We start from the raw sequence: 27,244 nt of genomic DNA, 5'->3' as shown, positions 1-27,244 counted from the left end.
GAAATTGTAAGGGTAGTTTGGCTGTGCAGACTAGGTAAAACTCACTTTGGGAGACCCAGAGGGCAGTCATCTCAAAGAGGTATATACTTTTATTGAAACTAAGGTGCAAGTAGAAGCCTGAACGACTCCCCAGTCAACAGTCACATATACATGCGAATGTGCAGCAGAGAGAAAAATGGATGGTCTCAAATCAAAATCCTAAACCCAAAGTAAAAAAGCAGGCATCACCAGCATGGTTGTTTAGCCTCGTGGTCAAGATGCCTGCATCACCTCTCTAAGTACCTCAGTTTGATACCCAGCTCTGGCTCTTGACTCCAGTTTCCTGCTAATACAGACCCTGAAAGGCAATAATGATGGCTCAAGTGACTGGGTTCCTGTCTCCTACAAGGGAGACCTCGATTGAGTTCTTGGCTTTCTTTACGTAGCCCAGACCAGTCAGTGCAGGCATTCGGGGAATCAACCAGCAGATAGGAGCTCTGTTTCTCTGCCCCTCAAATAACAAAAGAATTTTACAACAGGTTGCAGACATTCCAAAACTGTAAGTCTTTACCTGGGAATAATCTATTTCTGACACGAACAGCATAACACAGTAGCCTCAAGGGATTGCAACAACAGGGGTTTATTTTTTAAAAAATGGTAGCACGGTCCAGCATTGTGGAGCAGCAGGTTAAACTGATGCTTGCAACAATGGCATCCCATAGGAGAGTGTTGGTTCAAATGCCAGCTGCTTCACTTCTGATCCAGCTCCCTGCTAATTAACCTGGAAAGGTGTTAGATGGCTCCAGAACTTGGGCCCCTGCCACCCATGTGGATTTCCTGGATGGGGTTCTGGGCTCCAGGCTTCAGTCTAGACTAGCTCCAGCCCTTGCAGACAAGTAGGGAGTAAACTAGGGGATGGGAGATCTCTGTCTCTGTCACTCTGCCTGACAAGTAAATAAATAAATCTTAAAAAAAAAAAAAAAAGATAGCAGTGCTTCCAATAACGGTATACCAGGAGACCTCTGATAATTCATATAACATAGAGAAGACCTTTATTTTTATGACTTGCTCTCCAGTACATTTTACTCTATGTTGCCATTTCCTAAGTTGCTTTTGAGAATAAACTGGAAGAAGACAACCTGCCTTGTTACTCCACTGTTGTCCAAATACTGAGTCTGGTGCCAACCCCAAATATTATGAGCTATCCCCTCATTCATCATCTTTTGTTTGCCAGAGAATTTTACCAGGCCCCGAGCTATCCTCATATAATCAATGCATGAATGAGCCGTCGCCACGGCTAAATAGGCTAATCCTCCGCCTGCGGCGCCGGCACACCGGGTTCTAGTCCCGGTCGGGGCGCTGGATTCTGTCCCAGTTGCCCCTCTTCCAGGCCAGCTCTCTGCTGTGGCCAGGGAAGGCAGTGGAGGATGGCCCAAGGCCTGGGCCTTGTACCCCATGGGAGACCAGGAGAAGCACCTGGCTCCCACGTTTGGATCAGCTGTGGTGCGCCAGCTGTGGTGGCCATTGGAAGGTGAACCAACGGCAAAGGAAGACCTTTCTCTCTCTCTCTCACTGTCCACTCTGCCTGTCAAAATAAATAAATAAATAAATAAAAATCAATGCATGAATTAATAGTCAAGTATGCCTTTTATATTGACATGTTGGTTTGTGGCTTTAAAAAAGCCTCTCTGTGGAGTACAGAGCAACACACAGCTCAGATGTGGGACTCTTAAATGAACAAGGGCACGAAAGTGCGCATGGAAAACAAAAAATAGTAGTGGATCATCTGTCTCTGGAAGCCCTGGCCAAGAGTGATAAAAAGTTCAGAGATGGTCTTATATTATTTGCTTTTCTAACTGAGAAAATAGGGGGCTGAAACAAACCCTATAAACTACTTCACAGCAAGGCTTCCTAATGCCCTCTGCTCTAAGCCACTCTCCTCAACATTAAGATAATGCAGTATTCTCAACTTGCCCTGAGAGACTAGCTCAGGAACAGCAAAGTCCAAAGTCATATACTAATTACTCACGGTAGAGCAGAAGTATAAGAAAATATGGCTATAAAGCAATCTTACCTTCTTCCAACATTAAACTTAGTAGGTACTTTTTGAGATTTATTTATTTATTTTGAAAGAGTTACAGAGAAAGAGAGAGAAATCTTTCATCTGCTGGTTCACTCCACAGATGGCCAGTGCTGGAGCAGGCTGAAGCCAGGAGCTTTATCTGGGTCTCCCACGTGGGTGGCAGGGGCCCAAACACTTGGGCCATCTTGCAGTGCCACAAGCAGGCCATTAGCAGGAGGCTAGACCAGAAATAGAGCAGACAGGAGCCCAGCTGGGGCCCATATGGGAAGGCAGCATTGCAGGCAGTGGCTTTACCACAGCATCACAACATTCACTCCAACAGGTGTATTTTCTCATTCTTTCAGACCTGGATACTTTCAGAGTGAATCCAGAAAAGTTAACTTCAACAAAGTTTAACATACTACCTATTCAATCTTTTTGCATTAAGCTTTTTCTACAAACTACTTCTGGCTGGATCCAGGACCTTTTTCTAAGACATAATATTTACTAGGCTGGCATTGTGGCATAGCAGGTTAAGCCACCACCTATGAAAACAGCATTACATGAGTGCTGGTTTGAGTGGCTGCTCCACGCCTGTTCCAGATCCCTGGTAACATGCCTTAGAAAGCAAAAAAAGATGGCCCAAGTGACTGGATCCCTGCTACCCACGGGTTGCAGGCTCCTGACTTTGGCCAAACCAGCCCTGGCTACTGTGGCCATAAGGGAAGTGAACCAGCAGATGGAAGATCTCTGTCTCTCTCTGTAAATCTGTCTTTAAAATATATTTTTTAATTTACTAAACAATCTTTGGAAAAAATCATTACTGGATTTTATTTACCTGAAAATACCAGCATATACAAGGGCCTACCCTTAGTCACCTAGGCACTGGTATTCCATTCCTCCCCAGGGTTTAGAAGAAATATACTTTCTTTTTACAAATGATCCATGATTTTTTTTTCATAAACTTTCTAATAAGGACACAAAAATTTAAATTAAAACCTCAAATAAATAAAAACATTATTTTTTCAATCAGCAACCTACATTTAGGAATTCATTCTACAAATACATGATGCTACATTTAATAATAGTCCCAGCATACAAAAAAATCTTTATCCACACATGGGAATTAACAGTATTTGTTTGGGGCCAGTGCTGTGGTATAGTGAGCTAAGCTCCTCCCATGGCACCAGCATCCCAAATGGGAGCTGGTTCATGTCCTGGCTATTCCTTTTTCTATCCAGCTCTCTGCTATGGCCCAGAAAAGAACAGAGGATAACCCAAGTGTTTGGGCCCCTGTACCAATGTGGGAGCCCCAGAAGAAGCTCCTGGCTCCTGGCTTTGGATTGGCTCATCTCAAGTGGTTGCGGCCATTTTGGGAGTGAACCAGCAGATACTAGACCTTTCTCTCTGTCTTTCGCTCTCTCTCTGTAACTCTACATCTCAAATAAATAAATTTTTAAATAAATTAGTATTTGTTTAGAATTGCTACATAATATATACACAGACTATACATATATCCTAAATGTCCACCAATATGGGAATAGTTAAATGAATCATGGTATTTCCAAACCACAGAACTGCTGCTATGTGATCCTTAAGAAAAAATGAGATAGGGGCCAGCATTGTGGCATTGTGGGTAAAGCTGCTGCCTGTCACACCTGCACCTCATATGGGTACCACTTCGTGTCCCAGCTGTTCCACTTCTGATCCAGTTCCCTGCTAATGGCCTGGGAAAAGTAGTAGAAGATAGCCCAAGAGTCTGGGTCCATGCCAGCCACATCGGAGACCTAGATGCTTCTGGCTTCAATCTCACCCAGTGCTGGATATTAACTCCCATCTGGGGAGTCAACCAGTAGATCAAAGATCTCTGTCTCTCACTCTCTTTTTAACTCTTCCTTTTTTTTTTTTTTTTTAAAGATTTATTCGTTTATTTGAAAGTCAGAGTTACACAGAGAGGAGAGGTGGGGAGGGAGGGAGGGAGGGAGGGAGGGAAGGAGGGAGACAGAGAGAGAGGTCTTCCATCTGCCAGGTTCACTCCCCAATTGGCCACAATGGCCAGAGCCACCCTGATCCAAAGCCAGGAGCTTCTTCCAGGTCTCTCACGTGGGTACAGGGGCCCAAGGACTTGGGCCAACTTCTACTACTTTCCTAAGCCATAGCAAAGAGCTGGCCTGAATGCTTGGGCCCCTGCACCACGTGGGAGACCTGGAAGAAGCTCCTGGCTCCAGATCGGCCCAGGTCCAGCCTCTGCAGCCTGACTTTTTTCTACATGTCACAGTTATCAAGCAAAACTAAAACCCTTGCTGATCATCTTTGGGAAAAGTTACATGACTTTTTAAAGGTTTATTTATTTATTTCCAAGGCAGAGCAACAGAGAGAGACACACACACACATAGGGTCAATCTTCCACTTACTGGTTCGCTCTCCAAATGACTGTAACAGCTAGGTTTGGGCCAGGCTGAAGCCAGGAACTCCATCTGGGTCTCTCACGTGGCTGACAGGGCTCAAGTAATTGGATCATTCACTGTCTTTCTAGAAGCATGACAGGGAGCTTGATAGGAAGTGAAACAGCTGGGACTCCAACCAGTACTCTGATACCAGATGGCAGTGTGGCAAGCAGTGGCTTAATCCACTGCACCACAAAGCCAGTCCTGTCCCATGACTTTTAGGAGGAAATAATGCATTTCTTAACTCACTGAGCAGTAAAGCCATGTTTTTAGATGCTTTCCAAAACCACACTACTATGCTGGGAACAGAATTTGTTCTAGTTGTCACCTGAAAAGAAACTCAGCTCTAAGACAGGATCCACAGGTGCAAGTAGTCCCATGGTCCAGGTCAACCTCACCATGGGTCCCTTCTCCTGCTTTCATTCATCACATACAGTCCTCTGGAAAAATATGCCTCGATGCAGGACTCATCTCAGCTTCTAGAAGTCTCCAAGGGAAGACTTCTAGACTTGCCAGCCTCACGCAAGGACTCAGCTCAAGGACTGTGGGCAGTCCTCTGACAGCCAGTGGAGAAGGGAAGGTCAGCTCCAGAACAAAGACTGGGGACCTCTGAATTACATCTAGTCACTGGCACACCCAGGACAGCACAGTAGCTCAAAGTTCAAAAAATCAGCCCTCAAAGTGAGAAGACGGAGCAAATGAGGCCCAGGAAGAAAGGATCAAAAGAGGGCTGCAGTGAACAGAAGGGAAACAGCAAGAGAAAAGCTGCTAACACAAGAAGTGAGCTGGGGAAATGAAGGGAGATGTTAGGAGGGGGGCGGGGAGAGGAGAAGAAAAGAAAAATAAAGGAAGGAAGGAGGGAAGGAAGAAGAGGAGGAGGAGGAGGAAGGAGGGAGAATTCCACCCCTGCTCAGTTGAGAGGACACACTATAAAGGGATAGGTGTATCCCTCCCAATGAGCCTGGCATGGCCACTTCCCAGGCCAGGTCTCCCACCAGCCAAGCCCCAGAAAGCCAGGATCTGCCTGCCTCCTAGGGCATTAGATTAGGCTTGTGGGCAAATGGAAACCTAGCAGGCTTAGGAAAAGGCCTGCACAGGTTAGCACGCTTCACTCCACTGTGACCTCCTGACCCTCTGAGGGAGCAGCAGCCCAGCCAGTACTTCGGGGATGGCGGTGAGCAGGCAGCAGCCAATCCTCCTTCCAATCAGCAAGCACCACTGGGGCCTGCCATGCACAGCACCCCAAAAGACCACACAACCCCAGGCAGCTCACCTCTCTCTCTTCTGTTTACACTGGATTTTTAAAGGAAAAGGCTTTATGGACAATGATTAGGAAACACAAACACTATAGATAATTTCGTATTTCTGCCATGCATAACATCTACAGAAAGGCCTCCACTGTGAAAAAACAAGGGCTCAAAGTAGTTCAGCATACTTAAGAGTTTAAAAAAAAAAATCACCTCTCTTTAGAGAAAATTCGTTTCCCAGGATTGCACTGGCACAGAAAGAACACTGTAACATGGCATCAATGAAGGCAGGCCTCTGGCAAAGGGCCTAGAATTTAATATAGTTCCCAGTCTCACCACCACTCAGCCTGATTTTGGCAAACTTTGTATCAAAACACCAGTGGTTTTGCATTGCACTTATTTCTGGTTAGCGCTTAGATTCTTCATTCTGTGGCCTTTCTAGATTCTGTAATAGAGCAATGTGAATTTTAGGACAGGATTTACAGGACTCTCCAAAGGCCTGCCTACCCCAAACCACTCCTATCACTCAACCACAGTCGCCTATAAAACTCACTATTAGTGACTCACATTTCTGAATGAAATCAAACACGTACCATGATTTGAGGAATAAGTATTAAAAAACTACATTTTAATAGCCATGTCTTTTTACATTTACCTTCTATTTGTAGTGGGTAATACAGTAATTTTCAATTTAAGGCAATGATACAATGCTTCTTTTAAATACTTTTTTGAGTTTTTTTTAAAAGGTCAGCTTAAAGAAAAATGTTGGTTAAATAACACTACAGATGGCATAGAGACAAGACAAAAATGGTGCACATGGGACACAAAGTGTAAAAAACACCAGGGTTTCCACCCCCTCACTGGTAATTCTCATATCACCACCAACAGACAATAAAGATCACCAAGAATTAGTCCAACAGTCAGCCAAGCCACAGGGATGCAGAAACTGGGAACAGATACCTGACTGGCTTTAGAAAAGTGTTTTGTTGGGAAGGAAAGGCTGGGGCTGGGAAGGCAGAGGAAGACAGAGTCTGAAGTATTCAGGAAGCAAGTGGCAGAAGGAAAGCACTAAGTATAAGGCTTAACGATAAGGACTCAGGAGATACGCACATTCCTACAGACGTCCCCTCCTTCACATTTCTTCTCCCCATTCATCCTGACACTGAAAGCTGACTGGCAAAGCACTGTGTGCAGCATTAAAATTTATGTTGCAGGACTGGCACTGTGACACAGCAGGTTCTGCCATCAGTTGTGAAGCATGCAATCCATATCTGAGTGCTGGGTGGAGTCCCAGCTGCTCCACTTCTGATCTAGCTTCCTGCTGATGCACCAGGGAAGGTTGCAAAAGATGGTCAGCGTTGCGCTCTCTCTGTGTGTGCGTGTGTGTGTCTCCCTCTCTCTGTACTCTTTTAAAAAATAGCCGGAGCCGTGGCTCAATAGGCTAATCCTCCGCCTTGCGGCGCCGGCACCCCAGGTTCTAGTCCCGGTCGGGGTGCCAGATTCTGTCCCGGTTGCCCCTCTTCCAGGCCAGCTCTCTGCTGTGGTCCGGGAGTGCAGTGGAGGATGGCCCAAGTGCTTGGGCCCTGCACCCCATGGGAGACCAGGAGAAGCACCTGGCTCCTGCCTTTGGATCAGTGCGGTGCGCCGGCCGCAGCGCGCCAGCCGTGGCGGCCATTAGAGGGTGAACCAACGGCAAAGGAAGACCTTTCTCTCTCACTGTCCACTCTGCCTGTTAAATAAATAAATAAATAAATATGGCAGAAGTCTAGCATCTGTTTGCTATCTCTACCATTTACTGAACACTGATCTTGTCTGTGGTTTTCAGTTATGATGTGTTTTCTGGGCCAAAGCTCTCTAGCACGAATCATATGGAACTAGATCCCTGCCCCCTCCCCTCTTCCCACCATGACTACCAACACTCCCTTAAGCCAAAAAAATCTAAGTCCCCCCTTGTTTATGGTAAAGTCATCACACTAGTTTGTTGCCCAGACACTGGAGTCAAACAATTTGTCTCGCTTGCTTTAGATGTGAGACTCATCCAGTTTTCTAGACCTGGCTTTGAGTATGAGACTAGTACAGACGTTCCTCTGCTTACAATGAAATTTTGTCCCAACAAACCTAAGGTAAATTTACAATATCGTAAGACAAAGGTACACTGAATACACCTAACCTGGAGCTAGGTGTTTAGCACAGTGGTTAAGATGCCTGCAACAAGGGCCAGCACTGTGGCACAGCAGGTTAAACCCCAGCCTGCAGCACTGACATCCCATATGGGCTCCAGTTCAAGTCCCAGTTGCTCCACTTCCAATCCAGTTCCCTGCTCAAATAAATAAATCTTAAAAAAAAAGAAATGCCTGCATCCAATATCAGAGTGCCTGAATTTGAGCCCCAGTTACCCCTGACAAAGCAACTTCCTGTTAATACACATCCTGGAGAGGCAGAAGTGAGGGCTCAAGTGTGTGGGTTCCTGCCACTCAAGTGGGAGACCTGGACTGAGTTCCAGACTCTTGGCTTCAGCCTGGCCCAGCTCTGGCTCTTGCAGGCATTTGGGGAGTAAACCAACAGATGGAAAATCTCTTTCAAACAAACAAATAAATAATCCTAAAAAAAAAAAAAAAAGGAATATCATAGTCTATCCTAGTAATCTTAAACATGCTCAGAACACTTCATTTTCTTACAGTAGGGCAAAATCACCTAATACAAAGCCCATTTTATAGTTAAGTGTTGAATATCATGTTAACTTACTGAATACTTTTTTTTTTAATGATTTATTTATTTACTTCAATGTCAGAGTTAGAGAAAGAGAGAGAGAGAAAGAGAAAGAGAGAGAGATCAATCTTCATCTTCTGGTTCACTCCCAGATGGCCATAATGGCTAGGCCAAAGCTAGTTTTATCCAGGTCTTTCACATGGCTGACAGGGGCCCAGATATTTGGGCCATCTTCCACTGATTTTCCCAGGCCAACAGCAGGGAGCTGGATCAGAAGTGGAGCAGCTGGGACATGAACTAGTACCCAAGCAGGATGCTACTGTCACAAGAGGTGGCTTTACCTACTATACCACAACACTGGCCCTCACGAATAATGTACTTAAAGTTTCAAACAGAATGGGTGTACAGATAAGGCTTCTGTACCCCTATAAAGTTGAAAAGCCCTACAATGAAGTACTGTAAATGGTGGACTGTCTGTTCTAATATTCTACAAATTTCTCCTAAAAACTAGGAGGATATCATTCCAAGCTCACTTCATTCTGAACAGCCCTTTCTGTTTACTGCCCAAAGTGGTGTGAACCTTTTTGGTTGTGCGAGGCTGTGAGAACAGCCCATGTCTAAGTCTCTGCCTCTGTACTGCTGCCTTTTAATTGCTGACTCCCATCTCACAGCCAAGCCAATTAGTAGCCTTGGCCAAATGACAGGAGCTTGGAGGTCTGGAGCACAGCACTCAGCTCACCCTGAGGTAAACAGAAGCTTCTTTTAAAATTTCTCTCCGGTGACAGAGTCATTCCCAGCTAGCGCATGTCAGAAGTGTAAGGCATGGGTGTTGTAGCTCCACGGAGTCCCTGGGCACATCAGCCAGCACCTGAATCTCTACTAGACTTTGCAGCAAGCTGCTGGCCTGGCCTAGGATAGGGAAATTGAAAGCACTAACTATTTCACTCCAATTCAATACTATTATCCACTTGTCTCCTTCAGGCTTAACTCACTTCTCTGAGGCTGAGACTTTCCCGCAACACTCTTGCTGTTAAAATGATGCTGGGTTGAAGGAGGCTAGTCCCACAGCCTCCGGTCACTCGTTTATGACACGCATTCTAAAAGCCAAGACAGGTGCACAGTGAAAGAATAAAGGGTAATGAAGAATCTGAGCTTATTTACACATGAAATACAAACACGTACTTAGCCTCAGGCCTCCCACTCTTGATTACAGACTGGTAACCAAGCCCACATACTCCAGGGGGAAAAAAAGAGCAGAAAGGCCTTAGACTTTGAACAAGGCTTTCACAAAAGCTTATACTTCCATTTTGTGTATTTCACTATATATTAAAATATACTATTCATCCAAGAACGAAAATATGCTATTTTAGAAGAGCTCAAATTTCCTCTAAGTCTCTCCTTAATTCTCCTTGGAATCTCTGTGAAGGGGGCACTGGTCATTATTTGGTTCAAGGTTGAGGAATGTTTCTGTGCCAAGAAAGGAGCGCATTGCCCAGGGCCTTGGGTGACAAAGGCTTGGCCACAGCCTGCCTGCCTCTTACCTCTGCCCAGTTCCCCTTAAGGAGCAGCATTTCTGCTAAAGGCTAGCCCAGTGTTTATCATGGTTTCTGTTTAGGTAAACACAATTTTTTTTTCTTTCCTTACAGGGAAGTCTTAAGTTCTCTACCAATAGGAAGACTTGTGGGGGTAGGAGGGGTGAACGAAAACGGAAAATTTCCAAAAACTCTTGGCCTACTTAACCGCCCTGACAGCACATATTATTGTGTCTGGGGGAGGAAGGGGTGGACTCTTTCCCAGGGAAGCTTAATTAGTTGGCCAGTTCAAATACAAAAACGGCTTAGAAAATGGTTAACAGTTTCAAAAACAATGTGGCCAAGACATCTCATTTCCAGTGATTCTTAATCTGAACAGGTTCCTTCAAAGTGCCTTAAAAATTACTGTCCTATATCCAGCCCTACAGGAATCCAGAGCGGGGAATCACGGGGCCTCCTTTCCAGAGGACTTCGCTCTTCTGACAGCAAGCTTGCTTTCCCAGGCCCCACCACTTTGGATCCCTTGAGAGGCTTCCACACTCCCGAACAAGCCAGCTGTGTCCATCCTCCAGAGCTCTTAGCAATTCCCTAAACTGTCTTTTAATGTACAGGATCCCGGGAGGTCCAATTCTGTTTTCTGGAGTCAAACAAAGACAAAACCTGTTGGTGGGAAGGTTCATCCATCTCACTTCCTCCCAGACAACAGAAGTGGCTCAATTTCAGAATGAAATGGGTCGGTGTGTGGCTACTTTTTGGTGACAGCATCAATAGACTTCAGAGCTTGGAAAAATCCAGAGTCACCAAAACCTTCCTCAGATATAAAAAAGCATCTTTTTCTGCTGCTCACGAAACGGTCAATTAACCTCTCCTTCGTAACTTCCTTCCACTAAACCTCCTAACAGTCTCCAGTCTCCTGGGGTTTGGATTTCACCCTAGGGAGAGGCAGTGTTTGTGAGGCAGGCAAACCTCTCAAGAGCCAGAACTATCGACATTACCACCTCCTCGCAGACTGACGGAAGCCCAGCCCCCAGCTGGTCATTAAATCCAGTCAAATGAGATCCATGAAAATGCGCTGCTGTGGGCTGTGCCCTTTCTCCTACAAGAAGGAGTCTTTAAAACCTGTTAACAATGGCTGAGGTGTTACCGCACCTGGTTGCCCGTGCCCCCACCCTGTCTGTTATCAATATTTCATAAGCACGGTTCCAAGAATGCTATTAGACAAGAGTTCAAGTGTTGTCACCTCTTTTCCGGATTGTCACATCAACTTCCTCAGCGTCCCCCCAGCCCGCTTCCCGCCGCCGTTTCAATGGCTCCCCGCGGCACAGGCTGCCTCAGCTGGGCACTCAGCAGTTTTTCCCAGTCGGCGCTAACATAATTCTCCGAACTTTCCCCACACCGCCGCAGCACGAAGTCCAATCAGTTACCAAACCGTTTTCCTTCTACCCCAGCGCAAGGCGCCTGGCCCCTTCCCTCCCTCGACTCCTCCAGCTCCGTCCCCCCCGCCCCCCCCGCCCCCCCCCCCCGCCCGAGGTTGACTCCCACCCCTCCGGACGGCGCTCAGATTTCACCTCCCCCAACAGGTCTACTCGGATCCCGGTCTTCGCTCGCAACAGCTGCCAGGATCCCTCCGCTCGCAACGCCTTCTCGTCCACCCCAGGCCACCGAGAACCCGGTTCTGCTCCCCGAGGCCAGTCCGTCCCCGCCCCCCCGGCTCCCTCTCGGCCTCCTACCCCCAGCAGGCCCAGCTTGGAGCACTTACAGCAACGCCTGGGAAACCGCAGCCCAAGCCTCCCCCGGACGTCTCCCGAGACCGGGTGGGGCGAATCCCGCTCCGAGCCCGCCGAGTCCTCCCGACGCGAGACCCGCAGGAACCCGGAGCCCCTCAGCCCACCGCGGAGAGCCCCAGAACAGTCGTGGGCCGCCCGGTGGGCACAGGGCAGGCTGCCGCCGGGTCCCTCAGCAAGGACCGCGCGCCTCAGCCGGAGCCCCCGCCCCAGCGCCCGCCGGCTCTCGGGGCGCCCTCTGAGGAGCAGCAGCCCGAGACGCGCCGTGTCCGCGCCTCGCCCCTCCCTCGTCCGGGTTTGGCTGGGCCCGGGTCCGCCGCGCCTCACCTCTCCTCTCTTTCAGCTGGCCGGGCACCTGAGGAGACCGTGCGAGACGACACTGAACGCACAGCACCTGCCGCTCGCTGGTGAAGAGCCGCCGCTCGTCTGACGTCACGGCCGCCCGGAGCGCTGCGAGCCCCGAGTCACCTGATCACCCTGGCAACGCGCGCGGGGCGGGGCGAGGCGTGGGGCGGCGTCACAGCACAAGCCCCGCCCCCGGCCGCCGGGCGCCCTGGGGAACGCTCAGCGGCTGTCAGCGCCGCAGGAACGCCAGATTGTCTCTGGCTTCGCTGCCCTGGCGTCGGAGCTGCGACGGAAACCGAGATTCCAACAGGCACGCCCCTCAGGTTGGATCGGTTCTTTGCCGGTGCCCGGAAGGCAGCGCCTGTGTCCCTGCGGGGCCCGACCAGTGCGTGGCTCGCAGACCGTATGCTCTAACGCTACGCCTACATCTCTGTGACTCTCCAGTCTTCCCAGATAGATCGGCGGCTTCACAGTGAAATTTTAACTCCCCAGGGTGGCCTCGCTGTGCGGGCCAGTGCCTACCTCCGGCCTTCCCTTCCTGCCGAGATCCAGCTGTTTTACTCCCCTACTCCCTGCACCGCTGCGAAGTTTTCATGTATGTTGTCTTTCCCTCTCAGAATGTGGGATCTTGGATCAGAAAGCTACTTTAATACCAGCACTGGATGCCAGGCAATGGACAATGCCAGGCTGGTAGAGACATGACCCTGGAGGTCAGTGTATGGGCAGTGTGTCTGATAGGTACCACTTGTGCTGTTTATTATTTAAGTGGAACTTTTTGACTTGTATACATTTATTTTTAAAAAAGAAATAGCATAGGAGCCAGGACTTTGGCATAGCAGGTAAAGGCATTGCCTGCAGTGCCGGCGTCCCATGTGGGCACCAGTTTGAGTCTTGGCTACTCCACTTTTGATTCAGTTTCCTGCTAATGTGCTTGGGAAAGCAGTGGATCTTGGCCCAAGTCCTTGGGCCCCTGCACCCACATGGGAGACCTGGAGGAAGCTCCAGGCCCCTGGCTTTGAATGGGCCCAGGTCCAGCCACTGCAGCCATTTGGGGAGTGAACAAGCAGATGGAAGGCCTCTCTCTCTTTCTCTCTCTCTCTTTCTCTCTGCCTCTGCCTTTGCCTCTCTGTAACTTGGCCTTTCAAATAAATAAATAAATCTTTAAAAATAGCATATAAATGGGAAAGAAGACAGTTATGAAGAAGTTGTGTGGAGAAGAATCATGGCTTTGGACGGAAGGAGCCATATGTCAAGTGGCGGAAAGAGATTGAAACTGCGAGCCCAGCTCTGGAGGAGCAAAGTCGGGCCAGGCTGGAGGCCATCGGAGCTGGAATGTTTGGCCCACGTGAGGAGAGCTCCAACCGGAGGCCAGGGAGAGGCAGAGGGATGGGCTTGGCCCTGAATGCGGTTTGAGGGGTCCAGGGAATAGGGGAGTAGCTGGAAAGCAAGCAGAAGCGGGCAGCATTTGGGAGGGGGCTGCAAGGTCGCGAGGGCCGCAGGGAGAGCTGCAAGAGCATCGTGGGGAGGGAGGCGGAGAGGCTACAGAGTGAGGTGGAGGCACAGGAACCCGCAGGGGGCAGAGCGGGGCGCTGCTGACCTCTCCCAGGTGCTTCAGAGGCTGTCACGGAAGGGCAGCAGAGTGCGTCAGCCTCTGAGCACTGAAGGTCCTCCTTGCCATCCCCAAAAACCATCTTTGGGCCTGCAGGGGCAAAGGTCAGCCTTTGCAGACCGAGAGGGAAGAGCAGCAGCGGGTACATCCATGACTGCCCTCTGCCGGTGCCCGAGACTCTAAGGCTTTGGGCTGAAAGGTTTGGCAGGCCCCTGGTACGAGGTGGGCCTGTAATCCGTACAGAGCAAGGTGGAGATGGGGTACAGATCAGGGGTGACGGCTCTGGAAGGGAGGAAAGCTGAGCGGCAGCTAGGACACACAGGCGTGTGCTGGAGGGGGCATGATGCTGAGACTTCTCACTGCGGCCCTGACCGCTCCCCTTCTGCTGAGCTGGTAGGTCCAGCACATGCCTCACCCCCATCCTTACCTCCATTGCTGAGGAAGGAGTGCTGTCAGGCGGGTAAAAACTCAGGGGTCCAGGGGCATCGTACAGCAATTAAATCACTGCGTGGCACGCCCGTGTCCCATATTAGATGGCCTGGCTTGAGTCCTGGCTCCTCCACTTGCTGCCAGTGTGCACCTTGGGAAGCAGCAAATAACATCTCAAGTACTTGGATCCCTGCCACTCATGTCGGACATCCAGATACAATTCCAGGCTCCTGGCTTCAGCCTGGCCCAGCCCTGGTTATTGCAGACATTTGGGGAGTGAACCAGTGGATGGAAGATTTCTGTGTCTCCACCCCACATGGCTGTCAGATTTTGACCTCACATCCCAGGGCTAAGCAGCCGGCCATATGTCGCAGTTCCTGGAGTTTCATCAGGTTCCTTCACTAGAGCAGTCTGGGAGTGGCCATGTAGCCCATCAGCTGAGAGGCCCACATCCCACACTTGGAGTGCTTTATTCCAGTCTCAGCTCCACTTTCGATCCAGTTTCCTGCTAATGCAGACTGTGGAAAGCTGTGGCGACAGCTCAAGTAGTTGGGTTCATGTCACCCATGTGGGAGACCTGGCTGATGTTCCTCACTCTCCCAGCTTTGGTCTTGGCCCACCCCCACCCATTGTGGGCATATGGGAAGTGAACTAAGGATGGGAGGTCTCGCTCAAATTTTTAAAAAATGTTAAAGAAAAATATCTGAGTACAAACCCCTGGAAAGCATATTTTCTGTGAAAGTCCAACAACCACAGAAGTTGCAATGAATTTTCAACATTTATTCATTCAAGGGCCAGCGCCACGACTCAATAGGCTAATCCTCCACCTGCGGCGCCGGCACCCCGGGTTCCAGTCCTGGTCAGGGTGCCAGATTCTGTCCCAGTTGCCCCTCTTCCAGTCCAGCTCTCTGCTGTGGCCCAGGAGTGCAGTGGAGGATGGCCCAAGTGCTTGGGCCCTGCACCCGCATGGGAGACCAGGAGGAAGCACCTGGCTCCTGGCTTCGGATCAGCACGGTGCACAGGCCGCAGCGGCCATTGTGGGGTGAACCAACAGAAAAGGAAGACCTTTCTCTCTGTCTCTCTCTCTCTCACTGTCCACTCTGCCTGTCAAAAGAGAGAGAGAGAGAGAGAGAGAGAGAGAGAGAAATATCCAAGTCCCTTTCTCATTAAAAACAACAACAACAACAACATTTATTCATTCAAGAGAACCATTTCAGGGTTGTGGAGGCAGAATGGTGCAGCGTTTGGGAGCCTGTGCCCTGGGATTTATCCATTTTGTCAAGTTGGGCAAGTTTCCCACCTTCTTTGAACTTCAGGCTTACTACATCACTAGACTATCATAAACTTTAGGCAAATTACAGGGTAAAAAAAGAGAATCTAGATTCATAGTAGTTTTAAAAGATTTCTTTTTTATTTGAAAGGCAGAGTTATACAGAGGCAGAGAGAGAAAGTCTTCCATCCACTGGTTTTCTCCCCAATTAGCTGCAGCAGCCACAGAAATGAAGCCAGGATACAGGAGCTTCCGCTAAGTCTCCCACGAGGGTGCAGGGGCCCAAGCACCTGGAGCAGCTGGAACTCAAACTGGCACCTATATGAGATGCTGGTACTACAAGTGCACCTTTACCCGCTAAGCCACAGCACTGGGCCCTCCTCATAATATTTTTTAAAGGAGTATTTAAAAAACTATCTAGGCCAGCATTGTAGCATAGCAGATAAACACTGGCATCCCACAGTCACTGCTTCGAGTCCTGGCTGCTCCACTTCCAATCTAGCTCCCTGCTAATGTGCCTGGGAAAGCAGCACAAGATGGCCTAAGTGCTTGGGCCCCTGCACCCATGTGGGAGACCAGAAAAAGCTTCTGATTTCAGCCTGGCCCGGCCCTGGTCATTGCAGCTATTTGAGAAGTGAACTAGCTAGTACAAGATCTCAATGTCTCTCCCTCTATTTCTGTCTCTCTGTAACTCTGCCTTTCAAATAAATAATTAAATCTTAAAAAAAAAAAAAAAAAGAAAGAAAAACTCTTTTCATTGTATCCCATCTGTTCCCACAACAGTTAGGTGAAGGAATGTTGCTTGGATGCTTAATGCGCTCTCAGCGCTGCGATGGATATGAAAGGGTCATGCATCCAGTGTGGTCCTCCAAGCATCTGACTGCTAAGGGTGAGGCCACGTTAGACCTTGCCAGGCCACTGTGAAACCGAATGTTAAACTGTGTCATGCCTTTCTGTGCCCTCAGCATTCAAGGAAGGGGTCATTGTGCCAGCTGCATTGCCTGATGCATTGGGATATATGAGGAAGGGTCTGGAACAGAGCCTTGAATTATAGGCAGGACTTGAAAAAGGGGTGGGTGAAGAGAGCATTCTGGGCCAGAGGGAGGACCTGAGCCCTGGGGCAGGAACTCAGTAAATATTTGCTGAATGAATGAGAAGAGATAACAATGAAATTATCTGGCGTAGATCAGCCTCATGGATGTTGTGTTGAATTAGTGCATGATTGAATGATTAAACAAATAAGCAAAGACAATAAAATTAGAGAATGGTGGATATGGCCAAAGGACCAGCCCAAGGAGACTATGGAAGCCTGCAAATCGTGGAGGAAAGTGAAAAAGAGACATAGCAGGTTGTGGAAGAGCATTGGAGAAAAAAATACTTCAGTTAGGACTGTGGGGTCTGACTCCAGAATGCAAGAGTCGCCTTGCGACTCTATCCCTATTAACCTCTCTGTGTGTTAGTTTTCTCAGAGATAAGATTGGTATCTGCTTTATAGTGTCATTTTGAGAATGAACTGAGAAAAACCTATAAAACCTAATCATGGTGTCTGGCACATAGCAGATATACCAAGCCATTAGCTGTTGTTAGAAGTATTAGTTTTATTTGTTTATTTTGCTAATTTTGCATTTGAAAGGCAGAGGGACAGAGACAGATAGATCTTCCACCTGCTAGTTCACTCCCCAGATGCCTCTGACAGTCAAGGCTGAACCAGGCTGAAACCAGAAGCCTGAAACTCACCTCTGTCTGCCATGTTTGTGGCAAGGACTCCGTCGCCTGGGCCATCATCTGCTGCCTCGCAGGGTGCACAGAAGCAGGAAGCTGGATCAGAAGACAGGACTCTCTGGGACTCGGACCAGGCACTCTGACTGGGGATGCCAGCATCCTGGGTGGTGACTCAGGCCCTGCACCAAATGCCCGTCCCTAGCGTGAGTTTCACGAAGGGCTGAACAGAAGAGGAATGATTCTGAATGAAAACTATAGGGAGCCACTGAGGGTCCTTGAATGGGAAACGGGCCTGGAATGCGGGGTTTTGTGAAGTCACTGGGCGGCAGTGTCCAGCCTGGGTCAGAGGGCAGGGCAGGGCCATGGCAAGCATGTAGTTGCAAAGGACAAAGAAGGGCTGATAGGGACTAGAAGCAACCCCTCCTGAGAAGGGGAAGGGCTGCCCAACCACAGCACCCATGGGGCAATGGGGCCGCACGCTCAGGCCTGCCGCCGCCCTGCTGGAGGGGTGTCTCTCGCTGCTGCACAGACTGAACAGCGATTTGTGGCTCGGTGGGCCACACCAGCAGAACTCCCCTCCGTTAAGGATGGAGACGTCCACTAAGACCCGGCCTCCGGCTTCCTACAGCATCCCCTCCACCATCGAGGCACACACAGACACGGATGTGAAAGGGCAGCCAGCGCACGTGGATGCAAACCAGGGAGGAATGGCCGGAAGCTTCTCTCACGTGTGTGCTAAAGAACTGAGGAAAAAACATTGCCCTCTGCCAGCATTTCCTAGTCCGGTACTCCGAGGGGCTTCACCGTGTGTGTGAAGGAGAAAGAAGCGAAGTCATTAGTTTGCTTCGGGCCATGGTCCAAGGCTTTGTTTCTCCCCTGAGCAACGAGTCCCCGGTTCTGCCTCTTTCTGTTCTCCATGTTCAAATCCCAGTTTTCGAGTCAGAAGTGTTTCTGCTGCAAGTGCTGAAGCACTATGCAAATCAGATTAAGAAAGAGAGAGAGAATGTTTTTAGGTTAATGAAACCAAAAAGCTAGGAGTGAATCTGAGCTTCAGGCATAGCTGGATCTAGGCACTCAAACACCGCCAGCAGAAATCACCTCTCTTCTCCTTTTCCTCCCTGTCAGCTCTCTTCTCCCTCCATCACTTCCGCTTTAGGCTGTCCCTCTGAGAGTGTCATGATTACCTTCTCACAGCAGACAGAAGACCTGCTCTTTCCCAAGAGTTCTAAGAAAGCTGACGTCTAGATTGACAGGTCATTTGCTTTTCTCAGAAAGTGTGACTGTGGCCAGGGGATTGTAACATCTTGGCTGCTTCCACGTTTCCTGCAGAGCTGGCAGTGAACTCAGCCTCCGGAAAATCCCACAACTGAAAGGGCGGAAGGGACGGCTTCTCAAGAAAAAGTGAACTTGACAGCACAAGGAGGAAGACTGCATGCTGAGCGAACAAAAAGCACAGCTGAGCCCTGCAGGCCACTACCACTGAAACCACAAGTCCACGGTCAGTTCCTGCAGGCTCACACATTACAATATTCTAATAGGCTCCCATCCCCTCGGGAGTCCACTCACCTCCTCTCGATATTTCCAGGAACTTTGCCTGCCGCCAGCGGGGCGCCATTCCAGCACTCCGAGGCTGAACCAAGTTGCCATCTTGCCTTAGGAGCACCGTCGGTTTTACTTAAGTGCACTCCCCCTTCAGGTGGAAACACTCCTGAGATCCAGGGAGCACGCCACGCTTTTGCTCCATGTGTTTGTACAATGCCTTGAGTTCTCAAGAGGCATCACATAAATGCATGCATTTTAAATTGTGTCTTGAAGTGGCCTGGTGTTCTGATAGGGATCTTAGCAAACCAGTCCCGCAGGAAATACATTTTTCTCCCAGGCCAGGACTTGACCGACAAGTTCCTGTGAACTCTGAGGCGTCTCCTGGCTTTTGAATGTGTTAAAGAATTCAGAAAAGAAAATCAACGCATGTAAATGGGAAATAATCAGCCTGTCCATTTGCCTTGACACTTGTAAAATGGATCAACAATAACTTACCACGTGAGGGCAGCAGTCAGGAAAACCTTAAATCCACACATTCATTCAACACAATTACTGAGTCCCCATCCTGTGCCAGGGACTATTCAAAGAAGCAAAACAGACACATTTTTACAATTCTGGGATGTGTTTGGTGCAGTGGCTAAGACTTGGCTTGGGACACCTGCCTGCCATACCAGAGTGCCTGGGTTTGAGTCCCGGCTCCACCTGCAATCCCGCTTCCTGTTGATACAGATCCTGGGAAGCAGCTGGTGATGACTCAAGCACCTGAGTCCTTGCCTCCTGCACGGGAGACCCGGAATGAGTTCTGGACTCTTGCTTTGGGCTGGCCCAGGCTTGGATTTTGCTGTCACTTGGGAAATAAACAAAGTCGATAGAAAATCTCTCTCTCTTCTACTCTGCCTTTCAAATAAATGAAAAATAAATAAAATTAAAATTTATTGCTTGTATGAAGCTTGCATTCTAATAGCTGTGTCCATGTGTAGACCATCATCAAGTCTCATCTGTGTCACTGATGAGAAATAGTAAGAGGCACCAATAAACAAGCACGCCCAGGGCTCAGAGTGTGCTTCCTCTATGCTAGGCTCTGCACATCTCGTCTTATTATTCCTTCCTTCTCAAGGATTGGAATCAGGCTTCAGAGAGCTGTGGGCACCTGCGAAAGGAGCCACAGGAAGTGATGGGGTTCAGATATACCCATATCTTCTCTTAGGGCGAGGAGGAGGATGAGATGGAGTCGTGGAGGCTATGGTAAACCAGAAAGCAAACTGCAACAGAAGCAACTATTATTCAGCTCCAGCCGCATGTTACAGGGGCACATGGCTCAGGGTAGCCAGGTTTTCTGAGTTTTCAAGAGTAACTGGCAAACAGGATTTGGATGTGAAAACCCATTTTCAAGACACTAGAGAAGTCAAACGGAATCTGTCTGGGTGTGGGTTGGTGTTGTGGCATAGTGGGTTAAGTGCTACCTGCGATGCCAGCATCCCACCTGTCTCTTTTCTGAACCAGCTCCCTGCTAATGTGCCTGGGAAGGCAGTGGAAGTTGGACCCAGTACCTGGGCCCCTGCCAGCCATGTGGGAGACCTGGACGGAGCTGCTGGCTTTGCCAGTCCTGGGCTTTGTGGCCATTTGGGGAATGAACCAACAGATAGAAAATCTCTCTCTCTCTCTTTCTCTCTTTCTTTCTCTCTTTCTTTCTCTTTCTCTCTTTCTCTTTCACTCTCCCCCCAACCCCCACAACTGCCTTTCAAATAAATAAATCTTTTTTGAAAAGTCTGGGCATAGGTGCTGGCATTGTGAGGTAGCGGGTGAAGCCGCTGCCTGCATCATCCACATCCCATATGGGCGCCAGTTTGAATCCTAGCTGTTCCACTTCAATCCAGCTCCCTGCTGATGTGCTTGGGACAGCAGCTGAGGATGACCCAAGTCCTTGGGCCCCCCTGCACCCTTATGGGAGACCCAGATAAAGCTCCTGGCTGCTGGCTTCATCCTGGCCCAGCCCCAGCCTTTGTGGCCATCTGGGGAGTGAACCAGCAGATGGACAAACTCTGTCTTTCCCTCTCTTTCTCTATAACTTTGCCTTTCAAATAAATAAATCTTAAAAATAAAAATGAAAGTCTGGGCATAATTCAGGCCCCAGATCTGCCCCACCGTGAGAGACCACACAGTGTCCAGGAAGGATTGTGGGGAGGCAGGGTTCCAGATGGCAACCCTGACACAACTAAATGCAGGTAGAAAACCGCAAACACAGCCGGCGCTGCGGCTCACTAGGCTAATCCTCCGCCTAGTGGCGCCGGCACACCGGGTTCTAGTCCCGGTTGGGGCGCTGGATTCTGTCCCGGTTGCCCCTCTTCCAGGCCAGCTCTCTGCTGTGGCCCGGGAGTGCAGTGGAGGATGGCCCAGGTGCTTGGGCCCTGCACCCCATGGGAGACCAGGAAAGGCACCTGGCTCCTGGCTCCTGCCATCGGATCAGCGCGGTGTGCCGGCCGCAGCGCGCCGGCCGCGGCGGCCATTGGAGGGTGAACCAACGGCAAAGGAAGACCTTTCTCTCTGTCTCTCTCTCTCATTGTCCACTCTGCCTGTCAAAAAATAAAATAAATAAATAAATAAATAAAAAGAAAACCGCAAACACATCTATAGTGCCGACGCCACCTGTTTCTCAGGTTGATCTTCAAAGATTAAGGTGGAAAAGCTGGAGCCTTTATTTACCAAGACAGGTCCACAGTGAAAGGTAAAAGGCAGGAGCAGCTGGAGTACTCCCACCCCCCACGTGGAGGAGGCTGGCCTAGAACCACCTCACACTGGGCTGGCAGGCCACACTTATCTGAAAGGGAAAATTTAACTTCAGGGCGGACTTCGTGTTATATCTGAGGCCCTAATAATGATCATTACGCTGTCAGCACACAAGACTAGTTTCAGAATGATTCTCCTCCCAAAAGTGACATTCTGCTAGCTTCCTGGTCCGCGCTGCGGCCTCCCACACTCAGACAGCCGCTCCTTTTCCCACCCTGCTTGCCCACGGATGGCAGCCACATCACGACACACGTGGGCCCTCCCCTCCAGAGCGCATTTGTGGTGACAGCTCCTCTTCCTGTTCTGGCCTGTGAAGAGGCAGAGGAGGGGTGCGCGGCATAGCTTCTGTGGCTGAAAACCATTTGCGCCATCGACAGACTGAAACTCTGCAAGGCAACCGTCTTGCGTAAAAAGTGTACAGGAATTCCCACCCTTAGATCAGATCAGAAAACCTCTGTTTACTACCAGAATGGTTTCAGAAAGGGAAGGGAAACCTGGCTCATGAAAAATCCCATTTCTATTCGCTCTCAAGATAGTAACTCTGCAACCATATGCCATGTGCATTTCATCACAGCAAAACAGTGCCGGAGCGCACTGGGGACAGCTTTGCTGCTGCTGCTGCTGCTGCCGCCTCCACCACCTCCTTCTGTTGCTTGGATGAAGCTGAGGTATGTGACACAAATGGAAGATTCTTAGAAGACGGGCAAGTCCTCCTGGCTGGGACCCTACACATCCATTTTCTTTCTTTTTTTTTTTTTTTAAGATTTTTTATTTATTTGACAGGCAGAGTTAGAGAGAGAGAGAGAGAAAGAGAGAGAGAGAGAAAGGTCTTTCTTCCATTGGTTCACTCCCCAAATGGCCACAACAGCCGGAGCTACACCGATCCAAAGCCAGGAGCCAGGTGCTTCCTCCCCGTCTCCCATGCGGGTGCAGGGGCCCAAGCACCTGGGCCATCCTCCACTGCTTTCCCAGGCCACAGCAGAGAGCTGGACTGGAAGAGGAGCAACTGGGACTAGAACCTTGCACTCATATGGGATGCTGGTGCCACAGGCGGAGGATTAACCAAGTGAGCCACAGCGCCGGCCCCCTACACATCCATTTTCACCATGACGCTCTGAATCCCAGCTCCAGGGACAGACGTTTGGCGCAGAGGTCAAGTTGCCACTTGAGATGCCCACATCCTGTATCAGAATACCAAGTTCCAGTCCTTCCTACTCCACCGCTGAGCCAGTATTCCTGCTAATGCACTACCTGAGAGGTAGCAGATGATGGCTCAAGCAGTTGGGTGCCTGCCACCCACGTGGGAGTCCTGGATTGACTTCCCAACTCTTAGCTTTGGTGCAGCCCAGCCCTGGCTGTTGCAGGTATTTGGGAATTGAGCTAGCAGATGGAAGATCTCTGTGTTGAGAAAAAAAACCCAGCTCCTCTGGATCCTGGGAACCTTTGGAAGCCACACACAGGAGGGACTTGGATACCTTCTGAAAGGAATGGGATAGAGAATTTGTATAGCACCACTGTCCCCCTTGCTTGGAAGATCATTTAAGACTAAGAGAGGAAGAGACTTTCCCATTCAAGGGGCAAAGCAGAGCTATGATCAGAGTTGTCTGAGACCAGTGTTCCAGCCCTGGTTCCCCTCTATCCTCACACTGGGAGCCAATACAATGTACTGAACACCTTTTTTTTTAGAAAAAAAAAAATAATAATCTTTATATTCACTTCTGGAATTAGGCAATGCTTCGCCCTATAAAATGGAGTAAGTGTTCTATTGAACCTTGTTGAGCCTTGGGTTCCTCATGCATAAAGTGGGCAGGACAGGGCCAACCACACGGAGATGTGGGATGGGTCATCAGGTGGAATGCTGGGCTGGGGCAGGGCTCCCTGTACACAGAGCTTGTCTTCCTGCTCCTGCAGCCTCCCCCCCCAGCAGAAGGGGTGGGTTAAGAGGCAGATCTTGGCACCACCACTTACCTCTGTGGCTCCTTGGACAGGTGATCAGGAGCCCCGGTGACACAGACGACTAGAGCCACTTTCTTGCAATTCTTCAGCTGCAGCCGAGACACACACTTTATTTAAGATGTCACTTTAGCCTGAATCTCGGGCACTGTCTGGGCAAGGCTGTGCTCATCCTGCCCCTGGAGAGCCCAAGTGGCCACTTGGAAGGTGTGGAGTTCACCTGTATCAGAGCACGGCACCTTGTTATGGAAGCACATTCCTGGGAAGCCTCCAAGATCCACTACTTCTGAATTCCGGGTGCCAGGCCTAGGATCTTCATGAGGACCAAGGCTGTGGTGGAAGGAGGGGCACAGGATCGGGAGCACTCAGGGCCTGCTGGAGACGCCAGATCTGTTCCCAGGCATCTTGTGGCAGAGAGTGTTTCTTCTGGCTGCCTCCTGGGATCTCACACCAGGACAGCAGGCTTGCTCTCTGCCTGCGGGTCTGGCTCTGCACTGCGAATGTGGCCCTGATACTCCCAGCCTCCTATGCTTCAAGATTGCTCACCCCCCAGCAGGATCAAGTTGGACAAGAATCTCAAAGCCCCTCTGCCTCCCACAGGGAAACTCCACTTAAACATATATAAGGAGCCTTCAGAAAGCTCATGGAAAATGCACATTATGAAAAACTAGGCAACAAATTTAGAAAAGTATTCTTAAAGATTTATTTATTTGAAAGGCAGAGTTACAGAGAAAGAGAGAAATCTTCCACCCGCTGGCTCACTCTCCAAATAGCCACAATGGCCAGGGCTGAGCCAGGCCGAAGCCAGAAACCAGGAGCTTCTTCTGGGTCTCCCATGTGGGTGCAGGGGCCCAAGTACTTGGGCCATCCTCTGCTGCTTTCCCAGCGCATTAGCAGGGAGCTGGATCGGAAGTGGAGCAGCCGGGACACAAACTGGTGCCCATATGCAAATGGCTGCTTAATCTACTGCACTATAACACCAGACTCAAGTTTCCTTTTTTTTTTTTTTTTTTTTTTTGATTTATTTATTTATTTGAAAGGGAGAGTTACAGAGAGAGAGAGGAGAGAGAGAGAGATTTTATCTGCTGGTTCATCCCACAAATATTTGCAATGGCTGAGGCTGGGCTAAGCGGAAGCCAGAAGCCTGAAATTCCATCCAGGTCTTCCATGAGAGTAGCAGGGGTCCGGGTACTTGGGCCATCTTCCACCACTTTCTAGGGTCTATTAGCAGGGAGCTGGATTGCAAATGGAACAGGCACTCATACGGGATGCCAGCATTGCAGGTGGCCACTTAACCCGCTGTGCAACAACACCAGCCTCCACGAGCTTTCTGAAGTCCCCTCGTGCCATGCTGCATGCTACAGACACAGCAGCTTCCACCAGAATCCCCTTTCCCTCTGCTATCCTGCAAGTCATCTAAAATACCACCTCCTCTGGGAAGCCTTCACAGACGTCCCCAGGTAGCACTGACCACTCCCTCCTCCAGCCCTGTGCTCTTCCCAAACGTATCAGCCACCACTCTGAGTTACCTCTATTTCCACATGTGCCTCTGCCCCACCAGACCACGAGGGATTTGCATGTTATTCATTTCAAACTCCAAACCTTTATCAGGGCTGATAAGGCCCTACCCGATCTGGCTCCCACTCACCTCTCCACCCTATTCACATCACTCTCTGCTCCACCCACCTCGTCCAGTCACAATGGCCTTTGGTCCGGTCCCAAGCTCACCAAGCGCCTTCCTAATCCGGGCTCTTGTTGCTGCCATGCCCTTTGCCTGCAGTGGCCTCCTGTCCTCTTTCCGTGGCTGGCTTCCTCTTCATAGCCAGAGCTGTGCTCAGGTGTCAGCTCTTCTCAACCAATGGAAAGCAGTCCCCCTTCCCATTGTTCCCTCTGTAGCCAAGGCTTATCACAGCTACTCTCTAAAATCAGCCCTATTGCAGTATAATTTACATACAATAATATGCATTCATTTAGGGTGAAGCGCTAGATGAGCTCTGACAAACCCACACACGGACCAGGCTGTAACCTGTAGAATTTTCCCAAGCCGAGCCCCCTCTGCGGTGAACACTGCCCCTCCCTGAGCATCCCTGCTCCTGTCCCCACGGAGTAGTTCTGCTTGTTGGGGAACTCCACTTCGGTCTACTCAGGCACGGGCACCCCCTCGAACCAACTCCCTGCACTCGGCATAATGTTCGCATGGTTCATTCCTAGTAGAGTATTTATCAGCATTTTGTTCCTTATTAATTATTGAGTCGTAAGCCAGTGTCTGAACGTCGCGTGGCTGATCCGTTTGCCTGTGGATGGACACTGAGTGATTTGTGTTTCGAAACCCGCAGTCAACACAGATCAGTTCTGTGACCTCAAAGGGCATGGGGATTTCTCCCCACAGCAAGCAACTTGGCAGTGGACACGACATCATCTCCCGGGACCCACAGCAGATCCCGTGGGCTGAGGGCTCAGACCCCAGTAGCATCCACCTCCACCTCCCCACTTTTTACAAAACAATTTTTAAAAAATTGAGAGGCCGGAATTGTGGCGTAGAAGCTTAAGCCTCCACCTGTGGTGCTGGCGTCCCATATGGGCACCAGTTCAAGTCCTGGCTGTTGCACTTCCAATCCAGCTCCCTGCTAATGTGCCTAAGAAAAGCAGCAGATGGCCTAAACATTTGGGCCCCTGCACTCACATGGGAGACCCGGAAGAAGCTCCTGGCTTCGGCCTGTCCCAGCCTCGGCTGTTGTAACCATTTGGGGAGTGCACCAACAGATGGAAAATCTTGCTCTCTCTCTCTCCCCTTTTCTTTAACTCTGCGTTTCAAATAAATAAGTAAATCTTTAAAAAAAAAAAAAAAGTTGAGAGGAGGGACAGAGACAGACAAAGAGCGAAAGCTCCCCTCTGCTGGTTCACTTCCCAGATGCCCACAGCAGCCGAGACAGGGCCCAGGCCAGGGCCAGAGCAGAGCTGAAAATGCACGCCAGGCCTCCCATGTGGGTGCTAAGGACCAGTGGCTGGAGCCATCATCACTGCCTCCCAGGGTCTGCAATGGCAGGAAGTCAGACTCAGAAGAGGAGCCAGGACTTGCACCCCAGGCTCTCCAGCATGGGATGTGAGCATCATAATCATGAGGCCAAATGCCCGTGTCTACCAGCCTGCCCCTCCCCCCCACTATAGATGTCAGCACCAAGCCCCAGTATGTTTCACCGGGGCATCTGGCCAACTGGCTACAGCCCTGCTCTGCCTCAGTGAATCTGCCTGAACAGCTTACAGAACTCAGTGAAACATATTTAGCAGTTTGTTGTAAAGCACCTTACAGGGGACAGAGGTGATGGGATGCACAGGGCCAGGTGTGGGGGAGGGGCATGGCGCTCCCATGCCTTCTCTGGGCTCATGTTCAGCCATCTGAAAACTCTCTGAAGCCTGTCCCTTGGGTTTTTAATGGAGCCATCATAGCATAGGCATAGCTGAAGCATTGGCAATGCTGTAGGAACATGACTGTACCGAAAGGTACTGTCTGAGGCAGGTGCCTTGGCACAGCAGGCTAAGTTGCTGCCGCCAACTTCCCATATGAGCACCTGTTCCAGTCCTGGCTGCTCCGTTTCTGATCCAGCTCCCTGCTAATGGCCTAGGAAAGCAGCAGTAGATGTCCCAAGTCCTTGGGTCCCTGCACCCACGTCAGAGACCTGGATGGAGTTCTGGCTTCTGGCTTTGGCCCGGCTCAGCCCCAACCATTGTAGCCCAGAGGATAGAAGATTTTCTTTTTCTCTCTCTGTGTAACTGTGCCTTTCAAGTTAATAAATAAATCCAAAAAAGAAGAAGAAGAAGAAGAAGAA

At 49.8% G+C, this 27,244-nt stretch overlaps 1 protein-coding gene across 1 annotated transcript in view; it reads right to left on the bottom strand.

Annotated features, from left to right (window-relative positions):
• CYSTM1 (cysteine rich transmembrane module containing 1) overlaps positions 1-25,182 on the bottom strand; it is a 75,984-nt gene extending 50,802 nt beyond the window's left edge. The window contains exons 1-2 of the mRNA XM_089336172.1: positions 25,104-25,182; positions 18,702-18,843 (exon numbers count right to left, since the gene is read on the bottom strand). Of these exons, the coding sequence (XP_089192298.1) occupies positions 18,702-18,843; positions 25,104-25,182 (221 nt within the window). The remainder of the gene's footprint in view (positions 1-18,701; positions 18,844-25,103) is intronic.
• Positions 25,183-27,244: the final 2,062 nt, after the last annotated feature.

This window comes from Oryctolagus cuniculus, chromosome 6, assembly GCF_051225735.1.
Source record: "Oryctolagus cuniculus isolate XC-2025 breed Fujian yellow rabbit chromosome 6, ASM5122573v1, whole genome shotgun sequence".
Lineage (NCBI taxonomy): Eukaryota > Metazoa > Chordata > Mammalia > Lagomorpha > Leporidae > Oryctolagus > Oryctolagus cuniculus.
Note: the sequence above shows the minus strand (reverse complement) of the source record. Positions and strands in the feature narration are given on the sequence as shown.